This window comes from Dysidea avara, chromosome 4 (assembly GCF_963678975.1).
Source record: "Dysidea avara chromosome 4, odDysAvar1.4, whole genome shotgun sequence".
In the NCBI taxonomy this organism is placed as follows: domain Eukaryota; kingdom Metazoa; phylum Porifera; class Demospongiae; order Dictyoceratida; family Dysideidae; genus Dysidea; species Dysidea avara.
In genome coordinates, this window is record NC_089275.1 from 38857587 (window position 1) to 38883525 (window position 25939).

At 36.2% G+C, this 25939-nt stretch overlaps 2 protein-coding genes across 3 annotated transcripts; both read right to left on the reverse strand.

Moving 5' to 3' along the window:
- Positions 1–588: 588 nt before the first annotated feature.
- LOC136252066 (interaptin-like) lies at positions 589–13761 on the reverse strand. 2 transcript variants are annotated; one of them, XM_066044419.1, is made up of 7 exons: positions 13664–13761; positions 11712–12051; positions 11162–11200; positions 8386–8487; positions 5656–5754; positions 2339–2422; positions 589–2196 (listed from the first exon to the last, which is right to left on the reverse strand). In XM_066044419.1, exons 2-7 carry the CDS (start codon positions 11997–11999, stop codon positions 682–684), a joined length of 2127 nt encoding a protein of 708 aa, XP_065900491.1. In that variant the 5' UTR covers positions 12000–12051; positions 13664–13761; the 3' UTR covers positions 589–681. The 2 variants fall into 2 exon arrangements, with proteins under 2 accessions (XP_065900491.1, XP_065900492.1); XM_066044420.1 differs by lacking the exons at positions 11162–11200; positions 11712–12051; positions 13664–13761 and adding an exon at positions 8573–9292.
- Positions 13762–17677: 3916 nt separating this feature from the next.
- Positions 17678–25939, reverse strand: LOC136252067 (myosin heavy chain, clone 203-like). The gene is made up of 5 exons (XM_066044421.1): positions 25846–25939; positions 25493–25787; positions 20585–20662; positions 19273–19347; positions 17678–18579 (listed from the first exon to the last, which is right to left on the reverse strand). Exons 2-5 carry the CDS (start codon positions 25772–25774, stop codon positions 17770–17772), a joined length of 1245 nt encoding a protein of 414 aa, XP_065900493.1. The 5' UTR covers positions 25775–25787; positions 25846–25939; the 3' UTR covers positions 17678–17769.

The following is a 25939-nucleotide window of genomic DNA, read 5'->3' on the forward strand; positions in this document are numbered from 1 at the left end:
AATTGTATGAACTAAACATGCCCATCTACTGTATTATTGATTATTAGATGCACAATGTCACCAAAACTCTTCACACTTTCTTGTATGTATATAATTAGTTTAACATTATATTACTACTTTGTTTGAGAAATGTATTATATGCATGCGTGCATGATTAATGTATTTCAATACATTAACACAGAAAATAGTAATGTATATGCATGTACAGATGGTACATAGCAATCATTTATAACTGAAGTTATAATAATTAATTTCATACACTGTAGTCTTTCTTTGATTTAAAGCAGCAATATCGCTGGCTCATTCTGTGGTATTTTTATATCTGCACTCATTCTCACTCAAGTTTCCTAAATAATTATATTGACAGGTGAAAGCTATTCTACCCTCAGTTTCACACATGCAGTATCATATACTATCTAGCAGTGGTTCATGTTACTGGTATGTACTTTATATACACAGAGTTGTCAGATTAGTGATTGTTATAGACCACAGCCATCAAATAATTTACATATAGCTATGGCTGCAAAATAGCTGAACTTGCTAATTGCTACATGCAACTCAAATAAGGTATACTCCATTGTGTATATCATGACCATATGTGCACATGTAGTCTACGCCATGTGTATAATTGTATCATTAGCACACTTATGCTATACACACTGGTGTATATTATCCAAGTGGTTATACACAAGATATACATAATAAGTATATCATATTCATACATGTCTGAGTATACCACATGTATAATTGAATTATACACACTGTGTATACTTGAGTATAACAATTTTTTTGCACAGTGTTTTTAACAGCAGACTGTATCTCAATCTCTTCCTCTTGAGGTTCCCTGTGATAAGTCTTTCTTTGCTTTTCAGTTTGTAATTGTACTGTTAAGTATGATATCTTTTTTTGATATTCACTGCACTGCTTTTCAAGTTTTGCATTTTCAGATTTTACTGAATTTATTTCAACAAATTGTTTTTGTATTTTTAACTCATTTTCTTTTTGAGATTGCTTTAAAGCATCCAGTCTTCGAACAGTTACATGGATGTTGAAACTTGCTGGAGCTAAGGACTTTCCTTTGCTTTGACTATGCAGCCCTGATGTTACTTTTGGCACATTAGCTCTATCTTGCAATTTTACGTTGCTTTGTTTTAGCTCTTCAATTTCATCAGACATTGATTGTTGCTTAATTTTTCCCTGTAGTGTTGTTTCATTCAGATCTTTTTGTGTAGTTTCAAGTAACCCTTTTATTGTTGCATTACTGTGTTTTAGTTCATCTATTTCATGGGACATTGACTGCTTATTAGACTCCGCATTATCTTTGGTTTTTTCAAGCTCTTTTTGTGTAGTTTCAAGTAACCCTTGTATTGTAGTATTACTATGCTTCAGGTTATCTAATTCATCTGCCATTGACTGTTTGTTAAACTCATCCTTTTCCTTGGTTTTTTCCAGGTCATTTTGTGAAATTTCAAGGAACTTTTGAAGCTCCTCATTTCTTTGTTTTAGATCACTTACTGTCATTTGGGTTGCCTCAAGTTTTTCATGTAGTTTTAATTGCTCAACTTCTTTTGCTTGCATCATAGCCACACAATCTTCATTAGCCTTCTCTAATTTATTCTGCGATTCTTTCAATGAAGCTTCAAGCTCTTCTATCTTTTTATTGGTATATGCATGAGTCAATTTTTGTTTAGTATCTTCCAGCTGTTTTTTCACCTGGTCAAATGAGGTACTTAACTGAAGGTATTTTACTTCAAATTCTTTCACAGAAACTTGTAGATCATCATTGTCTTGTAATAACGTTATATTTCTTTCTTCACTGTCAGTAAGGGCGTTTTCCTTTTCTATATTAAGACATTGTGAATCTCTGAGCTGTGCTTTGACTTGTTCAATGGCATTAACAAGTTCGTCATTCCTATTGCTCAGTTCTTGTTGTTGCACATTTAATTCTTTGTACAGCTTTTGAAAAGCAGCATTTTCCTGTTGAAGTTTGCTGAGATCTTCTACCAATTTAGTTTTATCTTCTAGTAGCTTAACTTTATCTTCTAAAAGTGTAGTTTTCTCGTTTTGTAACTTGTCTTTTTCTTTTTGCAGATTTATAAGTGCTATATTAATGCTTTCTGAATTACTCCTGCTGAGCACCTGTCTGTTAAAGTACTGAGCAATCATCGGTATTTCATAAGGTTGTAAGGATAATTCCTATACAGATAAAACAACCAACATATGAAACCAAATCATATTGTGGAAAGCACTTATAAGGATTCATTACAGTAGATGTGTCATTCTTCCAAGATACATAGACACACAGTGCATTATCTAAATTACTTAGCTATATACTTACCATGTATTTTCTTGAAATCCGTTCATCGCTTAAATTTACAGGCAATGAATTTTGTGAGATGGTTCTTGAACGTCCACCAGGTGACTATAATTTAAAGAAACATCAAACTAGATCTTGCATGCTATAATATGTACAAATTGTATGAAAACATGGAATCTACAGTTTAAAGCACAGCATGTATTATGCAGTATGGAGCTGGGAGATAGTATAATTATAGTATCTAATCTAAAACAGCCAAGTCCTCAAGAAAAACCAACGAGAAAAAGTTGTGAAATCAAAAGTGGCAGACAAAGTATAGCACCAATGGTGTTAATGCCAGTCATTTTTAATTTGATCACCAAAAATGATTTGCAGCCATTTCTTGGTCGACACCTTTGGTTTAACAACATTTGCCCCAACTTTTTTTGAGGACTGAATACATTTTACAGCTTGGTTCTTTTGGCATAGATATCACCTTATTACAAGCAAAGGTGGCTTATCACCAACTTTAGGGCTTTCTTTTACTTGTCGTTTTCTTTGCATATTATCTACTTTACCAGTTAGGCACTGGAGGGTGTACACAGAAGGCAGAGCCTGTTCGAGGTGTTTACCCATAGCCTAGGTGCCTAAGCAAAAATCTTTGAGCTAAATATCCTAAAGTGAAACGGGACAAATACCTAGAAGGGGTGAAAAAAAGCCAACCCCATCGTGACTTGATCCGCAGGCCACCCAGATTCCGGCCAAGCGCATTAATGTAAAGATCACAGAGAAGAATGTTCTAATAGTTACTGATGTAATTGAATGCACTACAATGTGGCTTGTTACGTAGCTGAATGTTCCACACAGTGAATTGATACATAGCTAAACTCTAAACAGGTAAACTTACATATAACGTATCTGAACTCACTACAAAAATTTATAATGTTCATGTAGCTGAACTGTCTACAAAGTGGTTTGCAACATAGCTGAACTCTCTACAGGGTGATTTGTAACATAAGTGACTCTTTACAGGGTGACTTGTAAGGAAGTTGATTTCTCTACAGAAATGTACAGTAGTTGAAGTTTGTACAGAGTGACTACTTATTGAGCTGAACTCTCTATAAGGTGACTTGAAATGTAGCTGAATTCCTTTTCAGGATGACTTGTTTGTAGCTGAACTCTTCACAGTTGTGACATAACTTGGTGACTTGTAATTACAGTAATCAAATAGAATTCTTTACAGAGTGATTTGTTTGTAGTTGACTGGCTGGGTGATGTTTTGTAGTTTAACTCTCTACTGGAAGACTTTTTTGTAGCTGAAACTGCAGGGTGACCTGTTACTGTAGGCTGTTGAACGATCTACCGAGTGACTTTATTATTATTATTATTATCATTATCCTTATATACTGTGTAAAACTTCTGTACGGAAGATAATTATACACAGAAGAGGGGAAAAATCAAAATTATAGCTACAATAAGCAGTACAAAACACAAACTAAACTATAATTACAAATGTGTATGATTAAGAACAAAACTACAATTTCAAATATGTATAAATTATTTACAAAACTACCACAACTTGTTGTGTGGCTGAACTCTCTATTGTTATGTAACTAGAGTAACTTGCAGCAAAGCTGAATTCTCTACAGGGTGACTTGTTTGTAACTAAGCTCTGTACAGAGAGACCTGTAATGTAGCTGAACTCTCTACAGGGTGATTTGTTATGTAGGTGAGCTCTACTTGCAACAAAGCTGGTCTACGAGGTGACCTGTTTGTAGCTGTACTCTCTGAATTGTGTAGTTGAATATCTACAGGGTGACTCGTTTGTAGCTAAACTCTCTACAGGAAGACTTATAACATAACATAACTGAACTCTCTACACGGTAACTTGTAGTGTAGCTTTACTCTCTAGAGTGATTTTTATGTAAATAAACTCTCCATGGGATGACTTGTTTGTAGTGTAGCTGAACTCTCTCAGGTAACATAGCTGAACTCTCGATAGGGTGTTTTGTAATGTAGCTACACTCTCTACTAGGTGACTTGTTTGTAGTTGAACTACAGAGCAACTTGATTGCAACTGAACTCTCTACAGGGTGAGTTGTTACCTAATTGATCTCTGTACATGGTGACTTTTAACATGTTTGACCCTTCTAACAACAAGACTATACTTACTGCATACTGTAGCTCACTGCTCTAATAGGGTGACAGGACTATTAGAGTATTTTGATCATGCACTTGCTACAGCCCTAGGCGGTTGATCTTCTCATTACTTGAAGATCCGATTCTTCTAAACTGCTGAGAGGTCTTTCTACAATGATTAATCCACCTACATACCAGTTATTGTCTAAGTTGTTTGTCTGGTAGACATGTTATTATTAACAAAACCAACATCACATGTTTTTCACATATCATTGACTTTTGCATTGTATCTTCATGGTCTTTGTTTCAAATCAAAAATGGGTTGAGGTTTGATGCATATATAGTTAGCCCATCCTTGTACCAATTTTCAGTTTCTTTCCACAAGTAGTTTACCCTGTAGGTATGACAACATATTGGACAGGTCTCAGGACAGGTGTTATTTTTTGTTTGTTTATAAATAAGTGACTGGTTATCGTATTTAAAGATTGGCTTTAACTTCCCCTTATATGTGTTAAAATTCCAGGGAATCAGATTATGTGTCAAATTTTGTAAATGTGCAAAAAGGAAGGAGAACAAAAAAGCTGTATTTGAAGGATTGTATCTCATGAATTCCTTGAGCAATTATGCTCAAATTTTGTATGTAGACAATTGAAGGTGGAGGACATTTGCATAGTGAAACTATGTGTGAAAATCACATTTTTGTTCTTCTTGTCAGTAACAAACTGGTGTGACACGCTGGTTTCCATCACCACACAACACTCTTATTCTACCCGTCTTGATATGTGAACAACAGGAAATGCATCACTATCGCCACACAAATACTGTAACATGCGCAAATCTTGGCATCCCTCAGCAACAATTTGTGGTAGTTCTCTTTCAATACTACAGGTAAGACTAGTAGGAATTGTGTAGTAGAAGCTGAATTATTCCCTAGTTTTTCTTAAGCATTAGGCCTTCATTGACAACATTAACAGCCTTCATTGCTATCTCTACTCATGGGAATGTGTGCACGTGAATGAATTACCTGAGACGTTATCCCAACTTTTCTGGGATCAGTAAGAACAACTTTGGTACCGGAAATGTGCCAGCATGATTTTTTTAGGCATGGGTGCTTATACTGAAAGCAAAAAGTCCCTGCGCCTAAACAAATATACACGCGAGACTACTATAGTATATATATGTAGCTATTGTTTAGTACAGCGTATGTAAATGATACTTACTGGTGATCTTCTTGCATGATTGTCATGATACAATGACATAGTTGAGGTAGGTCTGGGAAGTTCATGTTGTCTACCAAAATGGAGATCTGGTTCATCTTCCTGTAGAATAAAGCAATAACATAATACTTTATGCTCTAATTAAGAGTGAAACAAGAGGTATAATATGAAAGACCACTCAATCGGCTTTTTAGATTGACAAACTCTAGAGTAATTTTGGAAGCTATCATAACTCTTCATGGGTTTGACCTATCACCATGAGTTTAGACCAAATTCAAAACTCACATTATGGGTTTCCGGGTACATTCAATTGCAAAAGCTATAAGTGCAAGACCTCTTTTTTTTGCAGATATGGTCACAAATGACTAAAGAGATTAATAATTATATTGTTTAATGGAAAGTAATCTTGGGTGGCTAAATCTTACAGATTGTTTTGTGTTGTCATGGAATCATCTATTGCTTCTCCAGCACCTCCAAGTGTATTAAGCACCTCTAATAATAATTATCATTGAAATAGAGATTCACTCCATATAATTATATACAAGTACAAGGAATTTTAAGTTCAATCAGGATTGTAGGCATAAACAACACTGAAACAAGGGAGGTTGCCTCCACCTGAAGATACGGTAGACATTTAATCCCTACTTCTATACCCATTATTAAAGTAGGGATTAAAATCCACTATATAGTAGGTGACCTTTCCTGTTGCACAACATTTTATGCTTATAATCCCTAATAAAACTTAAAAGTTCTTGTGTTAGTTTATTTATTTTTTGTAACATAGTCAACCAGTGCATACCAGGGGGGGTAGGACAAGCCCACGTGAACTGATATATATTATATTGAGCAATTCTTGAAAGTATTTTACATGAGCCAATGGTTACTGTACAAAATATCAGTGAAGAGGTTAGATAAGGTTCAATAGATATTTGAACTCTACTGTGTTTGTATGTTACAATGATGTGATTTTTGTGAAGAACAACAGAAGAAATCAGCGTTCCAAAATAACAATACATTGAGGTCACCAATTCACCACTGACAGTCCCCGCATTTATCAAACAGCCACAAATGATAGTCAGTGGCAGATATATTCCTTTAGAGAGATAGATAAATCAGTTTTTTTAGAATATAATAATTATTTTACTAGTGCTAAGGGCCTTATGTAACTCCATTACCTATATTCACGTGGGCTTGTACCACCCCCTGAGTGTATACGTACCTCATCAAAAATAGAACGGCATCATACTTAATATTTACGCATGAAGCTGTGCCCAAGTATCAATTACTGAGAAAGTGAAGTGGCCATTATGCTAAATTTTCAGCTATGTATAGCTTGTTACACAGCGTTACAAATGAAGGACATTACTAGAAATGCCTCTGCAATCAATCCAGTAATTACGGTAGAAACCATCACATGCACTATGAATCAATGTCTTTTACTGTCAGCGAGAAGAAATAGGACACAAAGAAGGACAAAGACAAACCCATTTTGAGGAAAAGTGCAAACCTCCATGATCTCTAATAGTGACATATATTTTGGAAATGCTTTGTAAAGACTTATAATCTTTCTGAAAGAGCAACACTTAACTATGAAATAGTACTATAATAATAGTGATTCTAGCTAGTTAGTTACTGTAGCTATCATGGGGCAATGAAGTAGACCAAAGCGTGATGGGGCCTAGATGACGGATGAATTATAAAAACTCTGAGATACTGCTTTAGACTATGTATTTTCACCATGTGATCATCCATAATTTTCTGCATTTTCACAAGCGTACAGAGAGTACTCTTTTTACTTACCCATTCCCTCCTACCCAAAATTGTACTATAATGTTGACACTATACTGTATCTGAATAACCAGTGTTACTTCCTCAATGCATCTGCCTGCTTCATCCTCTGATGTGTCACATTGTTGGCATTGACAGAATGTTGGTAATTTGGAGCCCTGTGTACACTACTTATCTATGTACATAGCTACGTAGCCCACAAATTCAATCATTCAGTCTTCAGCTGCAACTTAGCTTCCTCTACCTTTAGCATTCTAGCTGAATGCCATTGCTAAATTGTTTTAAAAATTATTTTTTTACATGTAGCTACTGACCAACATTAGGCCTGAGTCAAATAAGCTCCCAAAACATTTTCAGGAATTGCCCACAATTTTCACCTATTATGCTCTTCAGCATTCCCATTATGCTTGCATTATGCTCCTAGGTTAGCAACATTTCTTACGATTATGTTGGAATATTTAATAAGTGAATGCTTTATTAGAGTATTTCACTACAAAGTGACTGTTCTATTAGAGAGTATCTATCTAATGAACTATGTACAATGCATTTCAGTGCTCTAATGCAGTTTGCAATTTCCACTGACTGCTCTATTAGGGAGTATCGATCTGTTTTCAAGGAATTGAGCTCCATAGCTTGAAATATCCACCTAATATGCCAGCATTATACTGGCATATATAGCATTCCAGCCTATTATGCTTTATTACGCTGGCTTATTTGACACAGGCCTAACCAACATATTATTTTAAAAGCATACAAGTGTGAATTTCCCCCTCCCTCCTAGCATACTCTCTGCACTCTATGCTGAAAATGATGGATGGGTTTATCACAACAGTAAATTTCTGATGACTGAGAATGATGGGTGTATATACTGCAAGTGCAATACAGTCCTCATAGCTATGGTTCATATATATGTCACATTAATAACTACACATAACTGCTGTGTACCTCACTGGATTCAGTTTCTGCATCATATTTATCAACATCACTTGATGATACTGGATCTTCCTTGATTGTTGCAAAAGTGGGAGTCTTTGGCCTTTTCGTTCGCTACATTTAAGAAAAGAACTTTGATTTAATACATTTGTATGCATGTTGTAGCTACTATTATATAGTTATATTATATCATGCTTACTAGGGATATGGCTGAAATATCCATGAGTACACAGTGCTGGAGGGAGACTGTGTGTACTCCAAGTAATAATCAGATATAGAAAAGATCAGAGATAGCAATAATTTATAGTGAAACAGTACATGTTGGTGGCCAAAATCAGTAAAATCTTAGATGGACTAGGCATTTGAAAGAGCTTTTAGCAATGCCATACCCACCTCTCTTGCTTACTGAGTTATTCATGAAGGAGACAACAGTTCATCAACATTGGACTCAGCAATGCAGGTAAAAAATTGTTAGTTGATTTAAGTACTTCCTTACTGTTTAGGTAAAGATTTTGCAGTATGTGTGAAGTTATACCATATGTATAGTAGCAAGCATCACAAACTGTGATTATTCATATATGTGACCAGATTTTACAAAACTGATCCAAATTGCACATCAGGCAAAATGAAACAAACACTACCAGTGGATAGTTACACTATCATGCTAGTGGTTTTGATCATCAGCATTATTCAAACAACTAGTACTCTGACTGGTTTTAAGAGATGTCTTGTCTGGATAGTGTGGAGAGCTCAAGTGGCAATTCTGGACTTGTGAAGAACCTGGCTTGGCAATAATCAATGGTATACTGGTGGATGGCCTGATATAGTTGGCCAGACATTTTTTGTGTTGATTTTACTGCATATCAGCCACTAAGAAGCATTGCCTTCATTTTGAATTCTATCTTTTATCCACCCCACCACCCCCACTCCCCCACCCCTTTGTGAGCCTCGTGATACCACTTCACTTGTCAAACTGCTAAGATCTTCTTATCTTACTTGGCAGGAAACTCTACAAGCAGTTGCAAGTACTGGAAGTGGTCTGAAAGGTAGCATTCATGTCTTGTGTAAATTTTTTATGCGTGCTTGCTATCCTTGGAATGACTCCAGTTCTTTAAACCCGTTCTTCTAATGTGCAATTTGGATCGTTTTCCAAAATTACATATTTGCTATGGTATATCAAGTATATACCACAGTGCAGTGCTTTTGATCTTCATCACAAGTGTATAATATTAATATAATATACTGTATATTGTTTAGGAAGGGGCTATTTGTCTGGTTCTGTACATATTTAAAAAAACTTAGCCTGCATGCAGACAAAAAAGGTAATGAAAACAAAAAAAGGAACCACAAAACTTCCACGACTCAAACCTGGATCACTGGTGTGAAAGGTGAGTGTGATACCAACTGTGCTACCACTGCTACCACTGCTACCACTGCTAGCTCCACAGCTCTCTTACTTTTCTATCTTATAAATGTGATTTAATAAGTAACCTGCATATAGTAAGAAGACTGGATGAAGAAGAAACCAAAGCTGAACCTGACCCTAACACTAACCTTAAGTTTGACTGTCAAGCATAATGATGTCCTTCAGTAGCTCATCTCGAACACACCAAACTTACCTTTATACAAATCAACTAATGTATTTGATACTTGAGCTATAATGAGTGAGAGCCAGACGAATAACCTGCATAAGTCGGTATCTGGAACAGCCATTACTTATGTATTGTTTAATGGTTCTGCTATGCTGCCATATTGCATGATACTTATTTTGACTTGTGTTGATGATGGTTGTTTTGGCACCGTAGGTGTGCAATATTGTAGTTCTATGTTGACTAATGAGGTTTTGAGGGTCAGCCACTTGGGCTAGTTTGAACCAACAAGTACTGTATTTATTGGATCACTGCATGAGCCTAAAGAAACCTTGCTACACCCAGAGCTAGTCTCCAGATGGAAAGTAGTGGACCGGTGTCTCCTGCACAAGATCCTACATTAATTTTAAAGACGTGATTAAGTGATACATATATATGTGTATCATGAGTGTACGGTAAGTAAGATGTGATCATATTCACCAACATATTATATGTATTCATGCATATAGCTATAGCTACAGTACATGTATATGTAGACAGTATATATAAAAGTTTGGAAAACATTGTGACCTAATTTGGGAAAACCATTGATCTATGCACATCAATACATTGTGAGATATGTGATTTTAAACCAATATAGCTTGGGGAGGTTAAAGCTACATGCAAGTTTGAAATTTTCACTGTGAATGCAGCCACCATAGTGTTTATCTCACTTTAATCCATAGCAAGCTATAACTATAACCATGATTTTCAGCAGCTTTTTTCACAACGGTTTCTGTAACACAAGCACATCTCCATGGATGGTGCATGATGGCGTGGTGGGTGGGTGGGTGGACAATTGGTAATTATGGACAGAAATGGCCAAGTCAGCCCAAGTGGGTCATATGGTGTTTCCATCCTTAATATTGGGCCACCTGTACATGTGCAACTGAAAACATGAAAGAAGTTTATATACTGTCCAAGGCTGTCCATGTATCTAACCTCATGTTTCAGCTGGCCAAGGCATTACAAGGTGCCAGAGCATTCCCAGAGGCAGGCACATGTCTCTAGAAATCCACTCATAAAAAGCAGCCAGTGGCATGGCTGTGGTGCAAATGTGTAATGTATTGGTGTGGCTATCCATTCATGGTGAAAAGTAAACATTTGGTCACATCTTATTGATACATACGTATAACAGTCAATACACATAATGCACTTACCAAAACGCGATCACGGATCTGTCGGAGAAGTCCTTTTCCCTATAATAAAAGTATTTTTATTAGTAGCATAAGAAAACTGAATTAGCTACAAGGAAGTATATACTTCAGGAATACCAAAAAGAGGTGAAATAAAATAAAAACTAATTTGCATCTGAATCTAAAGTCACTTTTACCCACTGTATAGTTATACTATTTTCTGTTATTTTTGTCATGCAATTCATCCGTGATATGTATGGAAATGTATAAAGGATGCTTGAACACCAATCTCCAGTCTAGTCTTGAAACAGAAATCATAGCACATCTTCAGTCAGTTTCAACTATGAATATCATTTATTGTAAAGTGCATAGTTTTAGTTTGTGTTCATGCATATAATATATATATATATAAATATGCATTAATGTTTATAAAAGGATAAATAGGAACGTATATAAATACACCGTATGTATTTAAAGGTATAAAATAATTATTGTTCATCTTGACAGATGTTTGGTGACATGAGATACTGTATGCAAACATTAGTTGCAACTTGTGGTGCATTTAAATACTCACAAAATTCTGAGGAAGTAATTTGAACAACTCAAGATTTCCATAATGAGGATTTTGCTGTTGGTTAGTCACAGATTCTCTCAATGCCCGATAAAACTGTCGGGGATTCTGGTCAATTTTAGACAACAGTTTACGGACCACATCAGAGTTAGTAGCAGAGCCAACTTGCAATGACTTACTTAGGTTATCATTCTCAGCAATGGTCACTATATTATACTTAATCAAATATGCACTAGCTGCAATGAAGTCTAGTCTTTCCACAATAGAAGGTATGAATTCCAATATTGACATTTTAAACTTGTACCTTTAGCCAGTGTCCAATTATGAAACTTTCAAAATTTACCTGCAATGTACAACAACATTACAAAGTGTGTTTGCATGCTTCATAATTAAACAGAGTCAAATATTGTTTAATCGTACTGCACGCCCCCCCTTTGTGCAGTACAAATGGCATCATTTCATTGCTATATATCAATAGGGTTTATAACGTGACATAATTGCAATCAATGTGAAGAACTAAGCTAAGTCATACATGCCCTTAGGAGAGGTCGCTAGTTAAAGCTACCAAGTAAATTTCAGCCTAAGATGTCCCAGCATGAAGTAACTGTCTATCTAGATAAAGACGAGCATTACTAAATTTGTGCCACGTATATGTATCTATGTATGCATGTATAGTATATTATACAGTAACTATCTGTGAAATAATTTCCATAACTGCATAGCGTCATGCACTTTCCTCTGTTATGTAAACAATGTAGTAGATTATGTAGATCGAGAGCTCATAAATAATAATATGATCTCTTGATTGGTTGCATACACAAACAACAACTCATCATTGGAAGTAGTGACATAACTAATCAAAACACTAACTACTGTGTGTACATTAGATGTCTGCATTGTAGAAATGCAAATCTACACCCAAGACCAAGTTCACTATCTGCAAACTTTTACGCAATAAATACTCATCTTTTGTTAGAATAAGATACTGTTTAATACTAATTTTGGTATTCAAAATTAGAGAGCTAGCTACTGTACTTTTGTACAGCTACACTTCAATTTTCCTGAATACAAAAGTAGCTATATGTATACTGCAAATCAACATTGCAGTTGTTTTATTATTATACACAATTGCATAACTAGCTATATAAACAACTAAACTAGCAATTAATTACCAACCATAAGCTTCAGGAAAGTGGTCGCTAGATTTCCCCCGCTATAGAGCATATGCCATAGGGAGAGTCCCTAGGTTTTCCCCGTTTTGTAATAGTTTATATATTAAATTAGTGCACAGAACTACGGAACACCGCATGAGCTCTTTTCTTCTTTTTATTGACCGAGCTGCCTGAAAGTAGCCGCTATGTATACTCATATTAAGGGTTCTCCGCCATATGACACTGAATTGGCTATCATAGCTATGCAGTAGCCACTATAATGCCGTTACACCCAAAGCACCATTATTATTATTATTTTATTATTATTATTAATAATAATACTTTACAATACAAGTACTGTATGTATTGATGGTCTGCCAACAACTTGTACTGGCAGCCAGGAAATTACTTAATTACAAAACTAATTATAATTACAAAACTAATCGTCACTTAATTACAAAACTACTTATACTTAATTACGAAACTAATTAATGTACTATATGAACTTCCTTAGTATGCTAAGTGTTGCTAAGATATCTGTTTACATATAGATCCCAAGACGAAGTGCCCCGCTGCGGCCAATTACAAACGGCAAAGTTTAGTGCGTAGCTAGCGCTGTATTCGTTCGTGCACTTCTTTTCAGTGAATTAATATAGCAGTAAAATCGGTTAGCTGTAGCTACTGTACGTACATATAGACGTAGGTATAATATACTCAGCCGGCGCCGGTAACGGAGAGCCCAAGAAACACTGTATTGTAGTATACCGTCTATGATTATGTAGCTATACAGTATATATCGCTTACCACTATATGAAATCATCATGACATCATGTGTCTATGTAATTACGGTTATATTTGAAGTCTTCGTAACGAAGCTTAAAATTTATACTTGCGATTGTTAGTCTAATGTACGAGAACCGCAGACCATGCATGTGCACCACACTCGAGACCACACTCGAGACCACACTGTACATTATCGAATGACAGCATAAAACTGCATCATATATATGTATACACAAAATCATAAGTAATTGATAGTAACTAGCTAAATCTAGACTAGCTGGCTCAGCAACTGATTTTTTTGTAATAATATGTTACAATTACAACTTTAAACAGGCTGTAGGACCAGGTGCTCTACAGACCTTCAGCACTTGTGCTGTAAAGCCTTAATAAATAAAATAATAAATAAATAAACAAGAGTTAGAACAATAAACAGTTAACAACTGATGTGATAGAAGCACCTGACCCTCAGATATTGCAAGGTCAAGTGCTCCAATAGTCACTGGGCTGCCATGATGAGACCTGGCTCCATGCACGCAGGTTACAGCTGATCTCAGTAAAGAAAAACTGGTGGAGCTTCTAATCCATGGATACCACACCTAGTTGGCTCAGTACAGACTGATTATTTAATTGATTGGAACTGCTGTGAGTTGACAACTGATAGCTTAGCTATTTTTTTTTTCGATTAGCATACTAAAGGATAAAGGCTTATGCCTGTACATCCATAAACAAATTATGTACTTAGATATTCTAATTACTATACAAAATCAAATAAGCAATTACTGTAATGTCTGTCCAGCAGTGTTTTAAAATCATTGACAGAGGGAGAATCAACAATAGATTGGGATAATGAATTCCAGTCATTGATTACTCCGGCTGTTACTATGAAAAATAGTTCTTGTATATGAATTAGTGTTATGTTTGAATACTGAATTTCTTTGTGTGACCTCTTGTTGCAGTAGAAGTGGATGGGGTAAATAAATGAATGTCTATGTCATAATTGCCTTTGAGAGTTTGGTACAAGTAGATCAAGTCAACCCTTTGTCTACAGTGTTGTAAAGATGGTAGGTTTAGATGTCTTAATCTGTTGTAGTATGATAAATGGTGGAATCATTCTGGTTGCTTTACGCTGTATTCTTTCAAGTTTTTGATTGTCAAGTGTGTAAGAAGGTCCCCATATGACACTGCTATATTCAACAATTGGGCGAACAAGTGTTTTTTATAGTTTTACCATGACATCAGAGTCTTTACACTCAAATGATTTACAGATGAGACCTAGAATATGGTAGGCCTTTTTAACTACCGTGTCTGTGTGAATATGAAATTTTAATTTTGAGTCAATTTGTATGCCAAGATCTCGAATGTTATCCAATAGCTCCAGCTGGATTCCTGCTATTATAGTATAATTGCCGGTGTATGGAGCATTGCCAATATGTAAGACTTTGCATTTTAAAATATTAAGATAATAACCAATGTTTTGACCAGTCAAGCAAGATATATATGATTATGATTAAATACAGGTAAAGGCAAAGCCTGTATACCTGATCAATACATTAACATTATACAAAGTAAATCTAAAATAATTGTCTAACAGCAATTTAAAAGTGTTAATTGAAGTACTTTCTTCAACGGAGGTAGGAAAAACTGTTCCAATCATTAATCATTCTATTCATAATGTAATTTGATCTCATAATCTTGAATGCTGTTTGGTAATAGTAGTAGTAGTGGAGTAGGTCTATAGATTAGTAAAGTCAGAGCTGAAGTAATCATTAAGAATTTCTCGAGGATTTTGCATAGAAAAATTAGATCACCCCTCTGCATGGCGTCTATATAACAGAGATGGTAAGGATAATAGCGACAGCTAGGATTTTTCATGCAATGATGGGAGGAGATGGGTAGCTCTACGTTGTACTGTTTCAACCTTTCTCTGATCAAGAGTAAATAGTGGTCCCCAAATGGCATTACTGTATTCCAAGATGGGTCGAACTAGTGTGGTAAACAACTTAGACAACATATCCGAGTCAAGATATTCAAAGGATTTCTTGATCATGCCAAGTACTCTTTTAGCTTTGGTTGTAACTTTAATGGGTATGATCATGGAACGTAAGCTTGTCATAAAAGAGAATTCCGAGGTCATTGTGGGATGTAACAGTGTCAATTGGAATTCCATTAAGACAATAGAAGCCATGAAAATGAGCTGGGCCAAGATGGAGATGCTTACATTAAATTTCAATTGCCAGAGTTGTGACCATCTGTAAAGCCGATTTAAGTCATTCTGTAATGTAACATATAGTCTTCCTCATTTCTTAAATCTCTGCAAACATGAACACAGGGCTAGACACAATTGATGGAATGTCATTGACAAACATTATGAAAAGAAACGGACCTAACACAAATCCTTGAGGGACACCGCTGGAGACTGGAGAGGAACGAGACTTACATGTGTATCCATTCAATACAACTTGTTGTTTTGTTAGATAATAAGTTTTCAATCCAATATATATAATATTATATACATACACTCACACTACTTAATTGCTGTTCCCACACTGATTTTGTTCCTTTAGTATGATCTGACTGTGGTTGCACAAGACCGAAGATTAGCTTTATTGTACTTGTTTCATCAAATTTAATAACGATGGTTCTCTCTATATTACACAGCACAATATACCAATACAATTATTAATACAGGGCCTGACAGGGGTTAATGCTGAGTAGCATGTAATCTGAACAATGATTAAGTTAGTTATTGCATGCTCTTAATTAATTGGAAATGGGTGATGAAGTTTTCTGAGGAAATAGTCTAGCTGGCAACACATTCCAAACTGATAATTATAGCTAGCTACAAGCATTAGGAAAATAAGAATTAATCTTTAAGGATAATAGAAAAAAGGTAGAGAAACAGGGAGGTTGCTTGCACCTGCTGATATACTAGCAGACATTAAATCCCTAATTCAGTAATGCATGGGTAGACTGAATTAGGGATTACATGTCCACTAGTATATCTACAGGCAAGGGGTCTGAAACCAAGCAAAATTGCCTACGAGATTTCAAAATCTTTAGCAAGATACTGGTGAAGATTTCAAGACTTCAAGATTAGTAATATCAGTGTGTATCCAAAAATTTTTAAATTTTCAGATTTTGATTCCCGAGATTTCTAGTAAAGCCAGATATCAAGATTGACCTATGAGATTTCCAGCTTGTTTCAGACACCTCTTCTACAGGTGTAGGAGACCCCCCTTGTTTCCCTAGCTACTTTTTCTATGATCCCTAAAATTCTTAATATTCCTAACACTACTTGTTTACTTTTTAATAACATTATGTATTATGACTGGTGATGTTTACTTTTTAATAATATTATGTATTATGACTGGTGAACCTGCGCATACCGCATCAAAAGTAATAATGGCATCATAAGTAATGTTTTTGATTGAATGCGCGCCCCAAATATCAATTGCTGACTCGAAAGTGAAATGACCATTACGTTTCACTTTCAGCTATCTTCAGCCCACTACAGCTCACTCTACCTTTTGCACTATTCACTCAAGTAGTCTTTGTGAGACTAGACCATTTTGTATTCTTCATAGAAAGTAGCCCTACATCTTTATGCTCTACTGTCCATACATATTTCACTGTGTTCTCATTCCTTCTTTTCATGCATTTAAATGTGAAATGCTATAGTCACTATACTTCATGCAGGTGTACAGTAGTACAACCTCCCTTAGTAGCCACCTTAAACCAAACAACCACCTTTGTAGGTCCCAAATGTAAGGTTATAACTTCATGAGCTGCTTTAACAAGGCCACCTGTAATTGGGGTTATATACATACTTTGATTCCGTAAGCGGCCATCTTCCCGATACTCTTATAATAACTTACAGTCGTAGGCCATAAAATGACTTCTATTTAGTCACCTATCTGAGAATTGATGCATTAAAAATATACAGCAGCCAAAACCTCATATGCTGCTGTACTTTTTTACTGTCAGTGCGTGCATCTTGTTTAAATAGCTATCAAGCTACAGGATAAATACCACAGCTCAATTACCACCATTATCAAATGACTGTGTGACAAATTATTTATTTTACAGAGTCTTAAAAGCATGTTATGTGGATGCCAGTTACTCTCCCATTACGTTTCCTCAGAGCGTAAGTACTTCTTGGGAACCATGTGTCTTAAATAGCTAACTTCCGCTTTAGCTTGGGCTAACTCTTTTGTTAACTCTTCGTTAGCCTTGTATAGGTCTTGTTTACCAAATGTTGCATTCTTCTCTTTCTCTAATCGTTTCACTTTCTGTCGTTCAGCCTCAAGCCTCACCTGTAGTTGCTTAACATGTACAGTTCCATGAAACTCATTGGAATACATTTCTTGTAGAGACTCAAGCTTCAAAATCAGCTCAGCATTTTTTGCACCCATCTCTGCACACACTGAATCATGTTCAGACTGCATGTAATCAATCTTTTGTTGTAGTTCAACCTCTCTAACACTTGCACCATCCTTTTGTTGCTGCATCAAGATTTCATTCTTTTTAACTTCAACACGAAGGGCAAGAATTTGTTCCTTAAGTGCTTTATTCTCCTTTTCCAGTTGCTGCTTTTCAGCATTAGCTCTCTGTAAGGTACTACCCAATTCATCCTGCTTGTGTAATGTGAAACTTGCATTGTTAATGGTACTGCTTTCAACTTTATGTTTAGTCTTGTGTTCATGAGTCTTATCATGTGACAAAGTTGTAACTTGTGCCCCACTATGATCTGGTTCATCAATAACTACACTAGCTTGTTTATCATTGTTTGTGGTGTCCTCGTTTGTGGATTTGGTCTCCAGTTTAACATCAATTGTGGGATCAGATGAGGTACTCAGTGCAACACTTGAATGAGATGCTGACAATGAACTGTACCACTGCTTGTCATGTTGACCACCTATTGCATAGTCCTGGGATACCTGTACATGAGTACAAACAAAGTTTTAGTAAATAAATAACAGTTATACAGGAAATAGTAGTGAAGCCTCACATACCAGTGGCATAGCTACTATTGAGGCAACTGAGGTATATACCTTAGAACTGCAAAAAGATACTCGAATAAAACAGTTCAAGTCAGCAATTCTAATCACTAGCCATACTCTAATAGTGAAGTCAGGCGTGTTACTGCCTCTAAAAATTTCTGGCTATGCCCTTGCATAAATTATTGGATACCACCTTATTGTAGTGACCATGTCGAGTGGGATTAGAGTGGAGTTCATGACCTAATTAAAACACTACCTCAATTTAATTACCACATTAAGTAGCTCTCACACATACCAAAAGTGTACATCATGACCTCATTAATAAGATCACACCTCTTTATAGTGACCATGTCAAGTAGGTCCTAAGCATGTAAGGTGTACTACACGACCTCATTAATAAGACCACATCTCTTTACAGTGACCATGTAAAGTAGGTCCTAAGCATAGCTAAGGTGTACTTTATGACCTCATTAATAAGACCACCTCATTATAGTGACCATATCAGGTAGATCCCAAACATATCTAAAATGTACAACATGATCATAACCATTATAATAAGCCATTTTGGTCCCATAGATGGTCCTATCAATAACATTTTTCACTTTATATTTAGGATGTACAAGTTCTTACCATACTAATCTCATCATCACTACGTTCAGGTTCACTGTTATCAGAATGAGATTGGCCTTCTGGTGCTAAATATTTCTATTCAAAATAAATATTATTTGTATTGTGTGTACAGTGTACTTGTGTATTAGTAGCCATAATTTACATGGGAACTATTCTCAAAAAGTTTTCAATAGCAGTGTGTAAGTGAATCGTTATATTAGCAGAAAATTTTGTAATTGTAGCACTCTATATGTGCACACTATTGGCATTTCTTGAAAACCACTTTCCCTTGTGGACAAACCACAAGAATGCGTATACATATTGTATTATATTCCACACCTTCCATATAATATATTGTGCAAGTAAACATGTGATTAGATTTGAAAAAGGACACCTATTCACACACAAAATTTGTCTGAACTTTGATGCTTCACAACTTGGTATCATTGCATATAATTGTCTAAAATTCTCCATGAGTACAGCTACATTACCTGGCTGCATTTTGATACTAAGAGCAAGTTAATCAGTATAATGAAGACATTATTTTGTTTGCTGGTATGTAAAATGTATGGAAAAGGTACCCTTTTACAAATCCAGTTACATATGTAGTGTATAGAGTATCACACTGTATAACTAGAAAGTTTGGCAAATATGGCGAGTGAGCAGTGTTTTGCCAACTAAAATCTAAAATCCACCAAATCATGGTCCAACACAAATCAGTATTAGCTACTACCAAATAGGCCAAAACTTTTTTTTTCTTGTCAAAATTCTACCATGAAAAATTCGATAAAGTTTCCTCCTCCCAAACTTTTCAACTATACAGTAAAGAGTTGTATTATATTATTACTATGAAAGTAACTACACTATAGCTCGTTATCATTGTCCATAATATTCCTATATTTGTGGAATTGGTCTCAAGCAGCAGCGGAGGAAGTAGTTGATATGAGGGGGGGGGGGGCTGGGCTAACCCAGACTTATTTCTATAGTTTGGTAAGGTGAGACCAAAAAAAAAAAAAAAAGGTCACAACCAACTGACAAGAGCTTTCCACCTCACCAGCTACCATTTCTAGCTGATAAACTACATAAAAATCCTTACATAGCTCGCTACACACTGAATACTTCATTAGAGTGACTGCTCTATTAGAGTATCTTGATCTTTATCACGGTTTTCAGCCCCACTCCAAGAAAGATAATTTCAGTGTGATATCATTCTGAGGGGAGGCTAAGCCCCCTAGCCCCCCCCCCCCCCCCTTCCACCGCCTATGGTCTCAAGGTATTATATACAATTACGCATGTGACCATCTAGTATTCGAAATACAGATAACATACATACCTGCTTTGGTTTAAGTGTTTTCTTTACTTTGTGAGTAGCCCTTGTTATTAATCCTTTCTTTACTTTCTTTGCTTGTCTCTAGTTACAGAAGAATAAGCCCAAACAAACACAGTAAACAAAACAAAAAGTACATGACAGAAAGCACATAGTGCAGGGCTGGACAACACACAACATTAGATAACAAATACACATGTCAAGTGGTTGTGCAAGAATATACCGTATGGGGGGGGAGGGGGTTTCAAGGGAGATTTCTTTGTGGATTGCCATGGTCCAAAACTTCAAGGAGGGAAATTTTTGCTTCTGTAAGGATTTTATATGCCTTTACTTTAATTGAACTACAAATTTCAAGTTCAAAAATTTTCAGGGATAACTGCTGTCAATCACGAAAGTTTTCCCCCTTAAAAAATCCCACCATACGTATACAACTGGTGCTTAAATGAGCAAAGATAGATAAACTGGTTTCTCGTAAACCTCATTCCACCAAAAGGTATATGCTGCTCACAAAGAACACTGAAGTATCTATTAATACACTGTACAATGTAAGGAGAGTGGATGACATTGTGTATGTGTATAGCAATAAAAAATAATCTTAGTGCAAAGCACCTACATAGAATAAATGTCATTTAGTATTAACAATAATAAGTACTGATCATGATGACAGGAAGAAAGCTCTGGCCAGTTCAGTTCACTCGTCCAAGTGATGGTTAGTGTAGCCATCTGCAACACAGAATCCAAATATTTATCCACGAGCATAATTACAGATGATCAACAAAGGCGGACCATACTATGAGGTAACAAGACAAAAGACCTATACACTTCATTTAATTGTCCATAAAAACAAGCAAAGCAAAGCAAAGATGTATATAATACTGCACAAACCATTCAACAGATGAATAGAGAATCTCCATAACTGTCAAGTAGATGGTAGTTTCAAGACTACGTGCACACGGTAAGTGCTGAATAGTTTGCACGTGGCTTTCCTTACTTAAAGAGGTTCCTTATAGCTACCAATTAAAGCATTGACTATAGACTCGCGCCATACAAATATAGCACTCAAATATTGGTCTTGAGACAAAACTATTACAGTACTCAGCTTTGCCTGGCGATATTTTGTCTATTGCCTAATCTTTTCCATGCATTTAATTTCTGCAGTAATGCCTTCAGGCTAAGCAAAGTTGACTCACAGTTTATTGTCAAAGGTTTTTCAAAAAAGCATGTGGGCGGGCAAGCAGGCCAGCAGCCTTTTTTTGTTTTATCTGTTTTGCTTTTGATTTTTTGTTTGTTTGTTTGTTTATTGTTTTTTCATTATAAAGATTGAAGTGTGCTATACTTTCAGAAGTCATTGTTGTGTAGCATTTTAGCCAGATTTACCCACTACAAGCTTTAATCTATGTGCAAAAATGATATAAACATGTCAGGCATGGGGCGAAGTACATGTGAAAGTACTTAAATAAAGTACAAGTACTTTGACATTTGTTGAAGTACAAGTACAAGTACATGACATTGTTTTAAGAGAAGTACTTAATTAAAGTACAAGTACTTTTGAAAGTATTTAAGTACAAGTACAAGTACAAGTACAGATTATGCTTACAGTGTTCACAATTGCATTTATGTACTTTTGGTTGCACCTAATAAAATTGTGAAAATCTGCCATCTGTAAGGCGAAATCTTTCAGGAGTAAATACCCTTCCTGCAATGTTAAAGGCACAGAGGAAGATGGTACTCCTAGGATGTTTTTTGCCAACCTTGAAAGCAGAGGATATTTCTTTTGGTTATCATATTTACTGGATTTTGGGCCATTGTTACTGCGTCAGTTTCAATGTATTCATCCACCTGCTTAGTGAGTGTACTTCGTTGTTGTTGACTTTCTGTTGAGGACATGATCTTTCTTCTTAGCTGCTATAGCTGCCTGCTTCTTATAATGATCAACTAAATCTTTCAGGCCAAAAGCAGTACAACTGTTTCTAAGATCAACAAAGAAAGATGGAAAATCCTGTTTTTAAAGCAAATGCAGCAATTGTGACTTCAACCAAAAGCTGACCATGTCAATCCAGGAATATATCATCTTTGAGACAAATTCAGCCAATATATATAGCTACAACTTATTTCACTTGTACCTATGTAAATGGACTTCATTGTACTTCATGTACTTCAAAGTACTTATAAGTACTTCAAGTACCTTAAGTACATTACTTAGGACTTATGTTAGAGTTAAAGCACCGCTGTGCGTGTGTACAGAAAATACAGTACGAGGGGGTGTGTCGAGAGGCTAATACAGCACAAGGCGAAGCCGAGTGCTGTATTTGCCTCAAGTCACCTCCCGAGTACTGTATTTTTCGTACACACAAGCAAGGCGGTACTTTAAGTGTTATATTGTACTTCCTGGTCGTGTCTGGCTTGGAGCGATTTTCTCTAGTACTCAAACCGCTGCGATTTTCGGTGATAAGGATATCAGTAAGTGTTCATATAATCTATTTCTAGTCGTAGAACGAACTAATAGGATTAGTTTGGCTAGTTTTAGCGATTTACAATGTCACGCACGTGATCAATCGTGCTGTCTTAGTGGAGCCGTGTTTAAAAGCTTCGTGATCAGATGATCAGTAAGTGTTTATACAATCTATTCCTAACCGTAGAACGAACTTGTAGGATTAGTTTGGCTGGTTTTAACGATTTACAGTGTATTGTTTACATAACATTCCTTAAATAAATTCTCCACATAACTGTACTGCATTTGCCCAAGTGTGCTATATTTGCCCAATTAAGCACATAACTGTACTGTATTTGCCCAATTAGCTGCATAACTGTACTGTATGACTCATACAGTATAGTTATGCAGCTGATTAGTACTGTATGGACAATACGCAGCATCGCTTTGATCCTCCCACGCAATGTACAATATGTATAAGTACAAGTACATTAAATTTGTACAAAAAGTATTTAAGTATAAGTACAAGTACTCATGAAGGTGTACTTAAGTGTCCTTAAGTACAAGTACCAAAGTACTTCGCCCCATGCCTGCATGCTACCACCAGTTACAATTTATTACATAAACAGTATTTCATAGAGTCTCTAGCCATAAAGTCATTGGCACTAATCCGACTTGAGAGATGTACAGGTGAAATAAATCAAGGCTATATCACATATGCATTAATTGATAAGTATGTTGTAGATAGAATGGAGTCAAAATGCAAGCAGACTGACTTAGCAGTGCCCAGCTGTTTAATTAGAGTATTTGACTGCCGCATTAGAGTACTTTCATCTTAAATAAGTAAAAGAGCTGAGAATCCAAACCTCAGCCCAACATTACCATACACCTATTCTACATGTATGCATTAGCTATATGTGATTGGATTTAGCAAATCAACCATATGGGTGCAAGAGCCAAAATTGAGATAACACCAGCATGAAGTTGCTGCACTATCAATTTCCACATCAAACTCACCTTCAACTGCTCTGCTTTTGGTGGACTGTTTTCTGGCGGCCTGTATAACCATGCCAGACATCTGTACAGGTCTGTGGACAACAGGGAAGTGTTCTGGAGGGTTCATTCAACATTCAATCTGGACAGACGAGCAGGGAGCTGAATGTGTAATGTATGTCTGTTTTGTGAGATTTCAGTCTATTTCCTGCCTCTGACAGGTGGTCTGGTGCCTTCAGTAACCATCCTCGGCCATATTGTAGTCTATCTCTTGCCAACCCTCCATCCCTTTTTGAGGACTCGTGATACATCTACACTCAATCAGGTGAAAAAACCTATCTAAAATGGTGGGAAACTCTACAAAGATTACCTTGGCCACCAGGTACTCTTAAAGGTTGTGAATTGCTCCATCTTTGGTGAAAAATCCATATGTGTAGCTGCCAAGGCTGGTAAATAACAATGCTTTAAATTATTAAAATACATTTTTCTCTGAATCAACAACACACCCACAAGGGTGATTTTCCAAAATCCAGTCACATATATGCTAGCCCTATTACTGTAAATGTGTACTTCACATAACTCAAGGTATCACAAAATAATGGAATAATCTTGAAGGCAGTGATGATAAACTGCATGCATTGCCAGATCTTAGCTACATCTATTACCTACTGTAGAATAAAAATTCTGCTAATCTTTTGCAGCAAAAATGCATTTGCTCAGTCATGCATCAAGGGGTATACTAGTCTCGTGTGGCCAGACCCTACTCTTCACGCGGCACTTATATAATTACAAGTGCCTAGCTGCGAGAGGGTCTGGCAAAGTTGTTCTGACACCCTGAGCTTTTTCAGGGTGATAATGAAACATCTGGTTAACTTTCATCACGCCAAATCATGTCAGGTTGTTAGCGACTTCCTTTATTATTATTATTGGTACTGAGCAGTCAGCACAGCTGGTATGCTCAGGAAAAAGAATCAAACACGTATACATTGCTACAATAAGTAGAGATAGTACATGAAAATAAATAAGTTAAAGTCATTTATATTGATGAGGGAGTGTGGTAATAAATTCCAATCTTGAATCGTTCTTGAGAAGTTGTTTTGGTAAGAGGTAGTTGATAGTGTAGGGAGAATCAATGATTTGAATGATATATACTGGCGTGCATGTCTTGTCATGGGGAGATAATGTGATGGTACTGATAGTGGGAGTTGGTTATGAAGTATTTTGAAGGGTGATTGTAATCTAGATATTCTCCGTCATGTTTGCATTTCTCTGTTAAGAGTAAGCCACCAGTCTGCAATATGAGGTGGCGTGATGAAAGTTAACCACGTGTTTCATTATCACCCTGAAAAATCTCAGGGTGTCAGAACAACTTGAACTATACCAGACCCTCTCACAGCTATATAGACGTTTATAATTATCAATCAACAAGCGCCACGCGAAGAGTAGGGTCTGGCCACGCAGACTAGGGGTATACATGGCCTACGACTTACCACACTGTGCTGCAACAATGTCAACAGTTCCTGGTGGTCTTTGTGCTTCGTCTCTTTAACTGACTCCTCCAAAGCTTTGCAAAACTCTGCAGGTTTCTTCAGGATCACGTTGCACAGCTTTGGAGTAAGGTCACCATTGGCAGCTCTACCATCCTCAATAACACTACTGTATTCCTCTGCATATTCTCGTTGTGAAATTACATTGTACTTCACCAGGTACGGACCAATATTGAGCACGTCTAGTCTACGAATAATCTCTTGGCTGCTTTCTTTCAGCGACATCGCAAGTCAATATCTTCGATACACACACGTACAACATGTAATCACATATATACCACGTAGTTTCTGCTTACCTTTCTAGTCAAACGCGTGTAAGGGGATTCAAACAAATTATAGAGGAGGAGCTAGACGAAAAAAATAGAAGCGTGTTAATTTCTTGGAAGAATG